Source organism: Anabrus simplex, chromosome 1, assembly GCF_040414725.1.
Source record: "Anabrus simplex isolate iqAnaSimp1 chromosome 1, ASM4041472v1, whole genome shotgun sequence".
In the NCBI taxonomy this organism is placed as follows: domain Eukaryota; kingdom Metazoa; phylum Arthropoda; class Insecta; order Orthoptera; family Tettigoniidae; genus Anabrus; species Anabrus simplex.
In genome coordinates this window covers 1,381,023,905-1,381,038,501 of record NC_090265.1, presented here as the reverse complement: position 1 = coordinate 1,381,038,501, position 14,597 = coordinate 1,381,023,905, and the positions used below count along the sequence as shown (strand labels likewise).

Below are 14,597 nucleotides of genomic sequence, written 5' to 3'. Positions count from 1 at the left end.
GAATGGACAAATAAGGATGAAAACAGAGTCCTAGAAACATTTACAGGCCTCACTTATATGGTCAGTAATTCTGCAAGTATCCCGGAGGTAGTAGATTGTTTCCTAGGCGATGACTTGTTTCAGCTTCTTGTGGAACAATCAAATCTCTATTATGAACAAAATTCCGGGAGGTATAAAACCTCACCAAGTTTCAATAATTTTCATGTCATTTAAAAGTTACATGTATTTATATTTCATCCTACTTCTCATGCTAGGTGTGCTTCTGTTGCCGGTCCACAGGAAAGAATGGAGTAGCGCGCGCCCGGACAACAATGTGTTAAGTGCAAAATGAAAATGGCCAACCAGACACCAACAGGATTTAAACCCGCAACCTCCCGATTTTGCATTGGATGCTCTACTGTTTGAGCTATGCTAGCCTACATTGTATTGTTCTCTTGGAAAGGATCTGAGCTGCATGTTTGACACTACTGCCAGCACAGCTGTAGAATGCATGCTGGTATGGTCGTGAAAATTAAACATTTACATAACAAGTAAAAAAAAGCTATTTTGAGTAAGTCAGCTCCATCTGATTCAATTAATATACAGAGCCATTAGTATGTAAGAAACTTGTTCATTTATATATCATAAAATGGTATAACTTGTCCATTTGTACAGTCTACTAGAAATGGTAGAATTGCTATGTAATGAAAACTGGCTCAGTTGTTTCTGACATATTTATGGTACTTTCTACTACCAGTTCATCAATATCAGAATGGATACATCAAATTCATGTTTAATTCAGTAGCTAGTACTTCATCATTATGCCAAATGTCTAATAATATATTTGAATGAAGGCTTACATGGCTTAGAATACTAGCCTAATTATAATATTCATCAGGGCTTATGCTGAAAACGACTGTGTAGTACAGGCACTAATGGAATGACATTCCTTTTTCTCAATGACAACAGATTGATAAACTTACCTGAACATACTTTTCCTGTTCCATTATAACCTGGTTTACATTCACATTTGAATTCACTTGTTTCCTTGACCAGCAAGCAATAAGCATTTGGATCACAGTGCATGTTAGGACCGTCCATTTCACAAGGGTTGATGCACTCAGCCATACTTGTCTGAAATACAAAAAGAATGCTACCTTAGAATTGCCAGTGAAAATACACTTACCAGCAAAATGGTGGAACACTTTCATTTCTTTTTGTAGTTTGTGGAGTGGGTTACTGTAGTCATGTCCTAGTTCGTGAACCATGGGCAATGGTTGAGTGGCCTAATTTAAGTGGTCCTGAGAGTCGGGATACCAGTTGCTATGGAATGGGAATGGGCATCTCGGACATATTCTAAGTCATGGCCCTCCTTGTGCTCAGGCGGCTAGGACTATACAATCCGCTGGTGGTCTCTAACCTGTTAGATGAGAATCCTCACTGGGACTATGTGTAAGTTAGGGTAGCATCCTGCTTCACAGAATTTTCACCGAGCATACTTGGAAAGTTTTAAGCAAGCCTCAGACATATGGGAGTAATGGAGTCCCACTCCCCTTTTGACAGGAGAGGGACTCCTTGGAAACAACTTAGCAAACAAAATGGAATTAAAAGGGGAGCTATCAGTGTTAATGGGGCTTATGGAAGAAAGAAAGTAGAAATAGCTGAGTCAGCAAAGAGGATGTATCTGGATGTGTTAAGAGTTAATGATATTTGGGTAATGGGAGATAACGAGGAAGAGATAGGAGATTATAAAGTGTACTTGATCGGTGTTAAAAAGAGAAGGGCAGATTATGGGGTAGGAATGTACATCAGGAATACTATTGTATGCAACACAGTTTCTGTTAGGCACATATATGAGCGAATGATGTGGGTAGATTTTGCAGTTGGAGGAATCAGGACAAGAATTGTCTTGGTGTATTCATCATGTGAGGGTGCAGATGAGGGTGAAGTTGACAAGTTTTATGAAGCATTGAGTGACATCATAGTCAGGGTTAACAGCAAGGATAGGTTAATGTTAATGGGCAATTTCAATGCAAGAGTTAAAACTAGATCTGAAGGATATGAAATGGTGATTTTTAAATGTGGGAGAGATATGGAAGCTAATAGGAATGGGAAGCGTTTGCTGGACTTTGGTGCTATTACAGGATTAGCAGTTATGAGTACATTCTTCAAGGCTACTCACCACTACACACGTGAGGGTAGGGACACTAGATCCATAATAGACTATATCTTAGCAGACTTTGAATTCAGGAACTCTATTAGGAATGTGAGGGTTTCTGCTGTGATGTGATCTTATTCCTCCAGTAATTTCCAATGAGACAATACAGTATTTGAAAACATAAAAAGTAACACTGGCTTTATGGGAAAGATATGAAGATATGATAATGATATTTATTTAAAAGGGTTTCAGAGTAAACATTAGGGAAGGTCTGGTGCAGAAAGTATTTAAAAAGTAACAATAAAAATGGTAATTATTTTTTAAAGACCCAATTCAGCAAAACAAGACTGTTTGAAATAGAAATTGGAAAGAGCTGGTGTACCAGTACTATTTATGATGGCAATCAATGGTACGAGTGAAAAGAGCAACACATTTGCAGGTGATATTGCAATTTGGGGGAAAAATGGAAGGGAAATCTACGAACAGCTTAGTGGATAAATGGGAAGATTAAAGAACTGGAAATGTATATAAGTGTGAACAAAAGATACACAGTGTTATAGAAAGAAAGGGGCAATAAAATTATTGGAGATGATGATGTTGAAGTCATGGGAACTGAGACCTAGCATTAGCCGAGTAGCTCAGACAGTAGAGCACTGCCTATCTGAGCATAATTTGGCATATTGGTCATGGTTCAGTCCATAGGTATTTGAAGGTGCTCAAATATGTCAGCCTTGTGTCGGTAAATTTATTGGCATGTAAAAGAACTCATGTGAGACAAAATTTCAGCACCCCAGCATATCCAGAAAACATAAAAATTTAGTTAGTGGGACATAAAACATATAAAATAATAATAAAAAATTCAATATAGGCTAGTTAAGAACAGCATAAGGCAAAGGGATTGTATTGGAACATGAAAATAGTTGAAGAGAAAAGGAAATATTAAAGTGGACAAGAATCATATTTGTCTAAAGCTAGCTGCATCTGCATAAATAGAGATGATGATGCAACTTTGTCAAAGAAGTATGATCTTTATATTTTTCTCATATAGCTTAATTTACTGCTTGTATATTCTGTTGTTGCTGAAGAAACGTACCATAAACTGCATAAAAAAAGGGTACATGCTATTAGGTTTGCTCAGTTAATTCTTCTTTTAAACAAGATAATTTTCTTACCGCTGCTGTTCCTTTGGTGCTTGTATTAGGAGGACAGACAATACATGTAGTTTGTTGAGATTCAGGCTGATATGTGCCCTTGCTGCAAGCCATACAACTGTTCTGTGTGCCATTGAGGTATGTGCCAGGTGGGCATACGGGTAGAGAGCATTCTTCCACAGAAGCTGCACCAAGTTTGGGAGTAGTGCGGCCCAAAGGACAAGCCTGGCAGGCAGCTTGAACTCCCTGACTTCTGTATGTTCCACGAGGACAAGGTTCACACTTCCCTTCGATACCAAGCTGCATTCCTGAACCACATTCATCTCGGCATTCCTGTTGAACATATCTTTGGTTAGATAGACGATTAACAATAAATATTTGCTTCCTGAAATCAGGAGATTATTACACTCAACTTTAAAACAATTGACTTTTATACAGTTCACCTAGCTTGAAATGCAAAATAAAGAGCAAATGGCAGTAGCATCATTCACAAAGTAGAAGAAAATAGAAATGGGGAGTAATTTGTGAAACAAGGACTTCATACATACTACAGAATGGAAATAATACATTAAAAGTAAGTATTTTTACCCTTCATAACTGACTACTACTGCTGACATATTAACAGTAACTTACATCCAGTGTGGATAATTACCTTCAACTTTGTAATAAACTTGAACAGAATTAAGGTTAATAACTTACCTCTGGAGAAACGGCCTCTGTAGTGCGAGTTGTCTTCCCCAGACCACACAGGAGACAGTTAAAGCTTCCTTCACGTGGTTGGTAGAAACCATGTCCACAACTTCTACACAGTCCTGCTTCATCATCAAAGTATTTGCCTGCTGGGCAGCGCTCTGTAATAATTTAAAAATATCCAGTATTTAAGAACTTACTTTATGTCCCTAAAGGAAACAAATTAGTCTTCCCAAAGTTGCCAACTGATAAAAACAGGTACCAGTATAAATTGTTAACTTGAGGTGGAGGTAAAATAAAAACTTGCATGCTGCATCTAGATTAAGTGGGTTGGCAGTACAAATGAATTGCCAAATTCACAGAGAATTTGAAATTATTTTTAGGTACCTTTTTCTTGTACAGTTTGTCATAAAGAGAAGTTACTACAGTTTGGGTTTAATTATGATGGATGCTGGAGATGTGGAGATTGAGCTTTTACAGAATCAAGAACACTTTAATTTTTTTTTTTTTGCTAGTTGTTTTACGTCGCACCGACACAGATAGGTCTTATGGCGACGATGGGACGGGGAAGGGCTGGGAATGGGAAGGAAGTGGCCGTGGACTTAATTAAGGTACAGCCCCAGCATTTGCCTGGTGTGAAAATGGAAAACCACGGAAAACTATCTTCAGGGCTGCCAACAGTGGGGTTCAAACCTACTATCTCCCGAATACTGGATACTGGCCGCACTTAAGTGACTGCAGCTATCGAGATGATAGATGTTGATTCCCATAGGGAATCTGAAATAATTGTTCCGAATGAGTAAATTTATAATACCAATATAAATGGTCCGTTATTGGACATTATAAATTTTCCAGCTAACTCATTCCTGGTTGCCAGTGTTTCGCCCTCGTGTGCTAGGCTAGGTACCAACAATGAGCCCAGCCTAGCACACGAGGGCGAAACACTGGCAACCAGGAATGAGTTAGCTGGAAAATTTATAATGTCCAATAACAGACCATTTATATTGGTATTATATTGCAGCTATCGAGCTCGGTAATCAAGAAAACTGAGGTATTAATACACAGACCACTTAAATGGCACCACTTCAGAAAGCCTACAACTGAGACCTTACAATTATTAAAACAGTTGTTTTGCAATAGAAAAATGTATGTTATAAAAAATAACATTCTGACACAGGCTTCTGTACTGTATTGGTTACCTACTTAAATTCATTAAATCAAAGCATCCAGTTGCTGCAACTTTAAGGAACTTTAGCAAATTGTGTTAATAAATTACCAGCCAGATTCCAAACATCTGACAATGAAAATATACATACAGTGTCAGCATTTGAGCCAAGATTCAGCTGCACAGTGTTTTTCCTACTGGTGAGTGTAACAGTCGTTGCTGTGTGTTGGCAGAGTTCAGCAGCAGCGATGCAACCAAGCAACAGTATCATAATATCATGAACTATTTTAAGAAGTTTGTTACTTACCAAAGTTGTAAAAGGAGATGCTAAAACTGCCATATGTTTTTGCTTTAATAATTCAGTGGCCCATTAAAAAGAGTTGTAAGAAATTCTTGCTTGTTTTAAAAGATACCTATGGGAATTTTTTCGAGAATTTTCTAAATGATGATCAATATCAATATATTAGATTACAAACAACAGCAATTTTTCTTCATTGAGAACTCTATGCTGTCTGTTTAGTTTCTTAGGCTGAACCCATTGCCTGAAATTTATTATATTGTTGTAAGACCTAGAATTTTGATACCCAGAAAACTTCTTGAATGTTTTCTCGAAATCATGCTTGAACTTGATGAGCTGACTGAGTCAACACATTAATCATAAATAAACACTTTCTGTACAGTAGTAAACATATACTGAATCATAATAAACTCCATGATTTAATACACAAAACAGAACAGCACCCAACTCACAAACACGTCTTTTGATAGGTGTTCACTCACTAACAAGATTGCCTTGCATCAAAGGCTAGGACAGATATATGCCCACCTTGCATGTATTGAACTCAGCTGATGGCTGTCCTGTTGTCAAAAGGAAAAACATCGCACAGCTGGTTCTTACTGCAAAAACTTTAATTTTATAATAATATAGTATATGTATGGCATGCTCTTTAAAGCTGCGTTTTATTTTCACTGGATTATACCGTATAATCTGGAATACCACCTGTACTGTTTTTTTGAAAATATCACTTCCAAAATTGGGTGCGGGTCTTATTTAAAATTTTGGGAAATTTATCTTTCCGAATGCGCGTAAATCGGGCATCACCGCCAGCACGGCTTGGCAACAATGCCCTCTCTGCTCTCAGTATACGCTACTTCCGCGCTTGGCGTCAGTCTCACACATGTTCTCAGAGTATCATCATGAATTCCACAAAGCGTTTGCTATCTTTTACTGCGAGTGAGAAACTGAAAGTAGTTCGGGAAGCCGAAATTATTGGAAATCGTGCCACCGGTAGGAAATAAAATATTGATGAGTCGTGTATTCGTGACTGGATTTTAACGGCATGGAATCGTATCCCTGGAGACCTCATACGGAAGAGCTTCAGGAAATGTAGCATTTCTAATGCTATGGATGCCAGCGATGACGACATTTTGTGGGAAGGTGATGGTGATGAAAGTTCCGAAGTTGGTACTGATGGTATACCTGCCAAGTATTCCAGTTTTACCATAAAATGTACGGATGTTGAGTGTGTTTTATGGCTGTACGGATGAACAACGTTGTACGGATTTTGAATATCCACGCTTGGTTTCACTTTCTGCGGTCAAATCGGATTTGTTTGACTTTCGATTGTAGCTGGTAATACGAGATGCAGTGTTTGAAATTCGACCGGTAAATGTATCGATTATCACCGTGCTTTTGTCACCTATTTGACCTCAACTACTACTTCATTCACTGAAATGTTCCCAAACAAGTAGCAGGCTGTGATTTTGAAGAAGGGATATCTGTGAAAAGTAGCAGGCTCTGAATTTATATATAACAACTTTAGTAACTGTGTCGTGCTTCATAGCAGCTGTGAAAGGCTTTGTCTGTGTGTGGGTGTGAGTAACATTGGCAGTAGTTCTGAAATTCGGGGAATTGTGTGACGACTTTGTAAGCGATTTAGTATTTTTAGTGATGTTCGTAATGAGTTCAACTAAGAAACCATATTATCAGTCTTTTAGGAAGGCATATTCTGCTTAATTTTCTTGTGTTATACGATCACAGAAAGTGTTCCCAGTGTTAAGTGGAAACGGACGAGCACTCATGAAGATGTAACCTTGTTTAAGTACTTAATTTCAGGGGTGATCATAACATATATTTGACTTGTATTAGTAGTGTTTCTAATCTCCCTCCTTGCCAACCTTTTTCATTATGTCTCAAGACTTTGCGACGCATGGGTGTGTTAGAAACTTTCCGCTTTAGGATCTTCCGAATTTCTCTTTTTGAAAGTTGGCAGGTATGTGATGATGATGATGATGATGAATTAACTCATTGGATATCGTTCTGGAAATGTTCGTTAATTTTATTTGTATTTTCTAATCATTTGATGTGTGTTAGTAAAGATTGTAAATAATTTTAATTTTTTTAAAATTTTGTTCTTTCAAAATAAGGGTGCGGGTCTTATTTGGTGGCGGGTGGTATTCGAGATTATACGGTAATTCATATAAGAGCTAATAAATAATAATATTGCTTAATAAATACTGTAAGTGTAGCCCTTTCCAAAGATTAACTTAAAACTTTTGTCCCCTCAAAGACCAGAGCAATTGTTCCCATTGCTCCATGAGTTACTTAAATGTCACATTTGATTTAATAATAAAAAATATAACTTTATAGTCGTAATTTCTTCCTGGTGCTGACTTTGTTGATTTTATATTGCATTATGCAGATTATATTGCAGCCACTAACTTTTTTTACATTTTAACATGACCTACCCTTATTTAAGTTTATGGTAAATGCAGAATAAATAAATCTTTAATATCATATAAGGATTATTAAGTAACCTATGTTGAAATAACACAGTTAAACAGGAAAATGAAAGCTAGTGAAAGCTATCTAGTGAATGGAATTACAACCACTGTTACAGTATGTTGCTATACCTTTGCAGTCAGATGCACTTCTTGCGCCAGGTGCCACAGTTACTCCTTGTCTACCTGCAATCACAGGGCATGCTGAACACTGCATCTGTCCTCCTTCACTCTGGTATGACCCAATTGGACAAGGAATGCAGGTCTGGGTTTCTGCATTGTAGAATGTACCCACAGCACATGGAACTGTTAAAAGAATAACATAAGAAATTATAATTTATGCATTCCTGTCCCTTATCTCAGTCAAAGATAAAAGACAATTAAAATAAAAGTGTTTACACCTAAACTGTAAATCCTCTTATTTATTAAACTCTCTTATAAGTCTATGAATGACTGGAAATATTTATGTAATGAAAATATGTTGCATGCATTCCTAAGACACAAGAGTGAAAGGAATTTAGAAAGGCTCTTTCCTATCCCAGTATTATCAAAATTCTAACTTGTTTCTTTATGATGGCGATGATTACTTAATATTTCTCTCTTGTATCCTAGGAATTATTCAATGGACTCTCAGTGTTTTGTTTTAAGCCATGATTCAACTCAGTTTGAATCTATATTCTAGATATTTTAAGAACTGGGCTTACAATTATGAGGTTCTTAAAAGTTGAACATTTTTGTAATTCAGTAAGGTGACCATACATCCTGATTTTTTTGGGACAGCTATGAATTTTGATGCTCTGTCCTGGACTACATTTACAAGGAAATTTAGGACACTTACATGGCATATGCAAATTTAACCTGGTGTGGACATTTTTCATATCCTTCAATCTTTTTTAGATAAACAGTTAAGGTGACTAACTTCCTCAACAAAGAGGTTATCTACTTGTGGTTATGTACTGAATTTGATTCCCAGTAAGATCTAATAATAAGGTTAATGGCTTTACTAACTACTTTTTTTTAATGTTTTCGGAGAAGCCGAGGTGCTGGAATTTAGTCCCACAGGAGTTCTTTTACGTGCCAGTAAATCTACCAACATGAGGCTGATATACCATATTTACTTGTGTATTAGACCCCCTCGCGTATTAGACCCCCCCCTGGCTTTTCGAGACGAAGAAAATGAAAAATAAATCTCGCCTATAAGACCCCCAACGTAATTCATCAGAAAACAAAGACGATTCCGCTTCAAAGCGGGTACAAGTCTTCTTGCAGCCTGACATCACACAAATTTGTGAATAGTTTTGGCCGTATGCCTTACGCAATGAAAACGCGTCGAATCCATGTGGTACATCTGTGTTTCATAGTTAAGAAATGTCCTCCTCTGTAGCTCTGATGACGTCGCACAAATAGATGAATAGGCCTAGCTTCGTGTCCAACCCGCGCATTGCAAGCATGCATCAGTCATGCTATATGCCTGTGTTTTGTAGTTGATAATGTCCGTCGGCGTAATGATTAGCACAATTAGTTGCTGTTTTCGGGGGTCTGACTTCGATTCCCGGTACCATACTGCCAGAGATTTACGAATGGCAGGAAGGTTGATATGCGGTAAAAGTGGTACATGTAACTCCCCTCCAGTGGGGGGGGTGTGTGCACGTCTTAAAGGAGCTGTACCACCTCGGAATGAGGAAACGAGTTTACTTTAGTTGAGAAATATTCGCGGTTGTTGCTATTTATACAGCAGGCGAGATCATTAACAAAGGGGTCGTTTAATATGTCGTAACTCGGGCCAATATAGGTATATATTTGGAGAGAAGTAAGTTTAAAACGTGATAAAAGCTATCCGATTAAAACTATTGTTTTACTCGCCAATGTACCTAACAAATAATAATAATAATAATAATAATAATAATAATAATAATAATAATAATAATAATAATAATAATAATAATAATAATAATAATAATTTTATGTCCCACGTACTTTAAACGATTTTTGGAGACGCCAAACAAAACATACTAGGGTACGCGTTAAAAAAAAGAGACAACGAACGTACGAAATTAAATATTATGATAATAAAAACTCATTACCACCACACCTGTAGATATCCATAAATGTGGTATATTTTCCTGTTATTTGTTTTTATTTTTCACGTCGAACTTTTGGCACTATCGGGGCGATAATATACCTAACCTAAACAATGTGATCTGTCTTATCTCATGGACAGCTGTTTACGCAAATCCTGATGTGATAAATGTAGAGAACAAGCATGAAATATACTTAAAAAATAAGGGTCTGTGTTTCAACAGCCGCAGTTATCAAAATAATGTTTCCAGTTACTATGTATTACATTCGGAAGTACAACTCGTAACATACGCTAGTTATCAGCTGATGGTTTGGCATGCCTTCTACAGCTCGGCTTTATTCGGATGGAGTGGCTTCTGCTACATATACACCAACTGGGAATATCAGAGACCATCTGGGAATAGATTTACACTGTTTAGACTATATATTTGGGAAAGAAATTATTTTTAAAAGGTTCAAAAAGACGGGACCTCGTATGTTCTTGATTGCAGTGCATGGTTGACGTGACTGGCAAGAGATAATACCAATATAATGGTCCGTTATTGGACATTATAAATTTTCCAGCTAACTCATTCCTGGTTGCCTGCGTTTTGCCCTCGTGTGCTAAGTTGGGCTCGTCAGTTGGTACCTAGCACACCTACCAAGATGCAAGGCTAGTGCATACCGTGGAGGCCACTGCATAGGCTACTTGAATCCACCAGCAGTGCCAATGCACTATGAGAGACTATGTCTCACTTCCAAAAATTGATGCCTGCCTGGCTATCAGATGATATAGATGTTGATTCCCATAGGGAACATGAAATATTTGTCCTGAATGAGTAAACGTGAAACGCAGGCAACCAAGAATGAGTTAGCTGGAAAATTTATAATGTCCAATAACGGACCATTATATTGGTATTATAAATTTACTCATTCAGGACAAATATTTCATGTTCCCTATGGGAATCAACATATATATCATGGCAAGAGATAGCAGTGAAGATGACATCACTTAGAATGCCGACACGCCGGTAGCAAGGCAGGAAAGTTGGCGGCGCAAGACGATAATTCAAATGAAAGCAGTGATCAGGTTTACTGTGTGCTAGGCCTACTGCTGAACTGACAGACACAAATAACTGGCCATTAAGTTCTTTATATTTAATTATATAACACGATACCCTTATCCCTTTCTTCTGCGGGATCGAGTATGAAGTGAGATGAATCTTTGTACCGAGTTTTTACGGCCGTATGCCCTTCCTGACGTCAGCCTCAGCACAGGAATTAATGAGATGTAACAAATGACGTGATATGAATATCTAAAACGGACTTTTATATGTACCGTAGGCCTAAAAGTCGTGTTCACCATTTATTGTCTTTTTTACGTTTAGAAATACTGCCTTCCGAAGAAAGTAGCCAGTATAACTTAAATACATTCTAAGTTTGTTAAACAACAGTACCTATAGAATGTTTACACGTACAATTTATAGCTCTTTATAACCTAGAAGTCATGTGTTCGCTGCACAAAATTTTGAGGTTATCGCATATTGGACCCCCCTTTACTAATTTTGGCTGTAAAAGTGGGAAAAAAGGGGACTAAAACGCAAGTCAATACAGTATTTGAGCCCCTTCAAATACCACCAAACTGAGCCAGGATCCAACCCAGCCAGATCTAGGATTTTAATTGTGGACTAAGGGCTGGAATGAAATTAACTCAGTTTATAATTCAAGAGGCAGCAGACCTGATTGTAGAAGCCAAGCAATAAGGCTAACCATGTGATACTCCAATATCTGTAGGCCATCCGGCTGGACAGATGTTGTCTTGGCAGGTCATGGTCCTTAATGGCAGTATACAGTACACAGTGAATCTTCTCCATATCACTACACCTTTAAGCCAACCACTGCTATTCCTGACCACTCTAATCTAACGTGGCATGATGTTCTCGTAAGATCAATGTATTTTCAACTGCTTTACAATAACCACACCTTTCTCTGACCAACAAATAAATTACGGTCATAAATCAAGAATATATTTCCATTTAGACAACCAGAAAACTGAGAAGAGAAAATATTTACCATGCAGTATAGTACATCCCTATACACCCTAACATCATGGAATGTCTGATTCTCATTGTCACTAGAGAACAGTGAGTGTGCATGAGAGAAAAAATCATGTTCTTTCAGGAGGAGCAAACACTGCATTATGAGCTCATTTGAATACCTATTTATTGGTATTATTTTGTCATATTGCATTTTTGAACCACAGCAATAATGATCACTTTCTGTTTTTTACTTTAATACATCATTCTGTCATATGAAGAATTTTGTTTCCTGGCAAATTTCTATTCCACTAAAAGAAATTTTGGTTTTTCACAGAGTAGTTCAAAACGAAGTGTGATATCAATTTTTAAAATTTTCTGTTTCAACAACATATTTCACTTGGCTCATCTAGTTGATTGCTTCAGTGCAAAATAGTCATTTTTGCTGTCCTTTTTTGCTTGCTCTATTTTTCTTCTGGTAGGCAATTTTTGTAGCTTTAGAGGCTTCAATAAATATGTAGGCAAATTTGGAAAAATATGAGGTACTGCACCAGGTTTTAAGCTCCACCTCAGTCTTGAAATTTCAACCTTATCATTATTTACAACAAATGAGTCAACTTTCACAATCAAATCATCTGAGAAATGAACCTGACAAAATATAGGACTTGTAAGCAAGACACTCACCCTTCCTGGGAATAGTCCTCTCTCACTTTGAAAACAGATTTTTGTCTCTGGGAGGTCTAAAGAAGTGATTTCCTGTGTATGAATCTTTACCATATCCATTTCTACATCCTGGCACAAAGCAGGACAGTATTACTGCTATGTATTTTTCACAAGCATGTTGCCCATAAGATTTACTAATCACTCACACACATTTTAAAATTAAAATAAACATGGTGTGAATATCAAGAGATACAAATTCATTCGTAAGTCCTCATACAAGACACACTGACATTTCAATTACACATTTTAGCATCCATATTACGCAGAATATCTGCAGATCAATAACACACTTTGTTTATTAAAACTATACAAAATACTGGGAGAAACTAACACACATTTTAACAACACAGTAATACAACTCCTTTAGCCAACAACAACAACAACAATCCCTATTCACTACCATAGCACACGTGGCGAGTGATCTTTCTCTTTTTTAGGCTATGCTATTAGAGAAGATATTCAACTTACCACAGTCTGGAGCCATGACCACTTGACCTTGAGGACAGGCATAGTCTGACTTGAGTTGTAAAGATGCAGGGTCAGGGACAGTATTAGGAAGAATGTCATGTACGTCAAATTGATCTTCTTCTAATATAAGTTTCTCCAGGAGTCTCTTAACATTGGAACGCTCATTTGTGTTGGAGTTGATAACAGGATCACTAAAAACAGAGTGATATACACTGTTATATGTACTTGGCAATGATGAAAAGTTACAAAATTTTATAGTTTCACTTTACTGAAAAATTCCTGTATGAGTAACGGAAAGAACACTTGAATATTTAGAATACTTAAGTATTTAAACAGAAATAAACAGAATGTTTATATCGGGTGTGATTTGATAGAATCTGATGATGTTCTTTCAAGAATGAAACATCATTCTATTTTAATTGTTTCTGTTTCAAGTTGCTACAGATTTTCTTTTTCAGGTATTTAAATTTACTGTATTATTCAAAATTAGTTTCGGCAGACTGATGAACTTCACAGTTAAAAATTAACTGAGTTAAAACTGGAAGAGATGGTTTCAGATATTATAAAAAATTAATAATAATAAGAAGAAAGAGGCCAAGAGGACGACCCTGAAAGAGACAGATACACTTAGGGAGTGCATAGAAAAGAGGGGAGGAAAACTAGAAGATGTACACAAGAAAGGAAAGGAGAAGTTGAGAGACAGGCAACGATGGAGGTCCTTGATTCACAACCTGACCCAGGAAGCTGGAAATGGGAAAAGAAGAAGAAGAAGATGAAGAGTTTTCTTGAAAATGAACTAGTAAGTCTAAGAATATTGTACGTTTACAAAGTTATATTTTGTGATAAAGTAACACAAAGTAATATTCAATAACTTGTTAATCTTTATCTAATGATGTATCTAGTTCTAGCAAGTTCTCTAAAAATTGTCAAGGTTATTCCAAATTCTCATTTGAGATTTCACATTCTTCATTCTTGAAAAATACTACTCACATTTGAAATATAGAATAAATCTCAATACACTTCCTTTTGGAGTTTACTTTGCAACTACAGGTCAAATGGCTCTTTTATACATGTCAGCTCTCACTTTGCTCTTACATACTAGCTTTCAGTACCATAGTATTTGTAACCTTTGAAAAGCTGTGCAGTATGTTTTCTTCATTAAACAAATTCATTCATTCTCATTAATACAACTTTAGACATTTTCTACTCAGTGTGTTTTTCTTCATTGTCCACATCTAAGTGAACATAACTATTAGATATTTCCACAGAGGGAGGTATCTTTCAAGGCATTTCAATTTAAGTTAATTGCAAGGAAACCTATTTTTCTCAACCTAGAGCAACTAAATGGAGCTAAAATGATTTACCTTCTTAAAAAAACAAAAATGCAC

The 14,597-nt window shown here is 36.8% G+C and overlaps 1 protein-coding gene across 1 annotated transcript in view; it reads right to left on the bottom strand.

Moving 5' to 3' along the window:
* The window catches only part of LOC136858359 (uncharacterized), a 362,414-nt gene that overhangs the window by 27,010 nt on the left and 320,807 nt on the right, over positions 1–14,597 (bottom strand). Inside the window, exons 55-59 of the mRNA XM_068225517.1 lie at positions 13,210–13,400; positions 8,057–8,230; positions 3,988–4,139; positions 3,310–3,621; positions 963–1,113 (exon numbers count right to left, since the gene is read on the bottom strand). Of these exons, the coding sequence (XP_068081618.1) occupies positions 963–1,113; positions 3,310–3,621; positions 3,988–4,139; positions 8,057–8,230; positions 13,210–13,400 (980 nt within the window). The remainder of the gene's footprint in view (positions 1–962; positions 1,114–3,309; positions 3,622–3,987; positions 4,140–8,056; positions 8,231–13,209; positions 13,401–14,597) is intronic.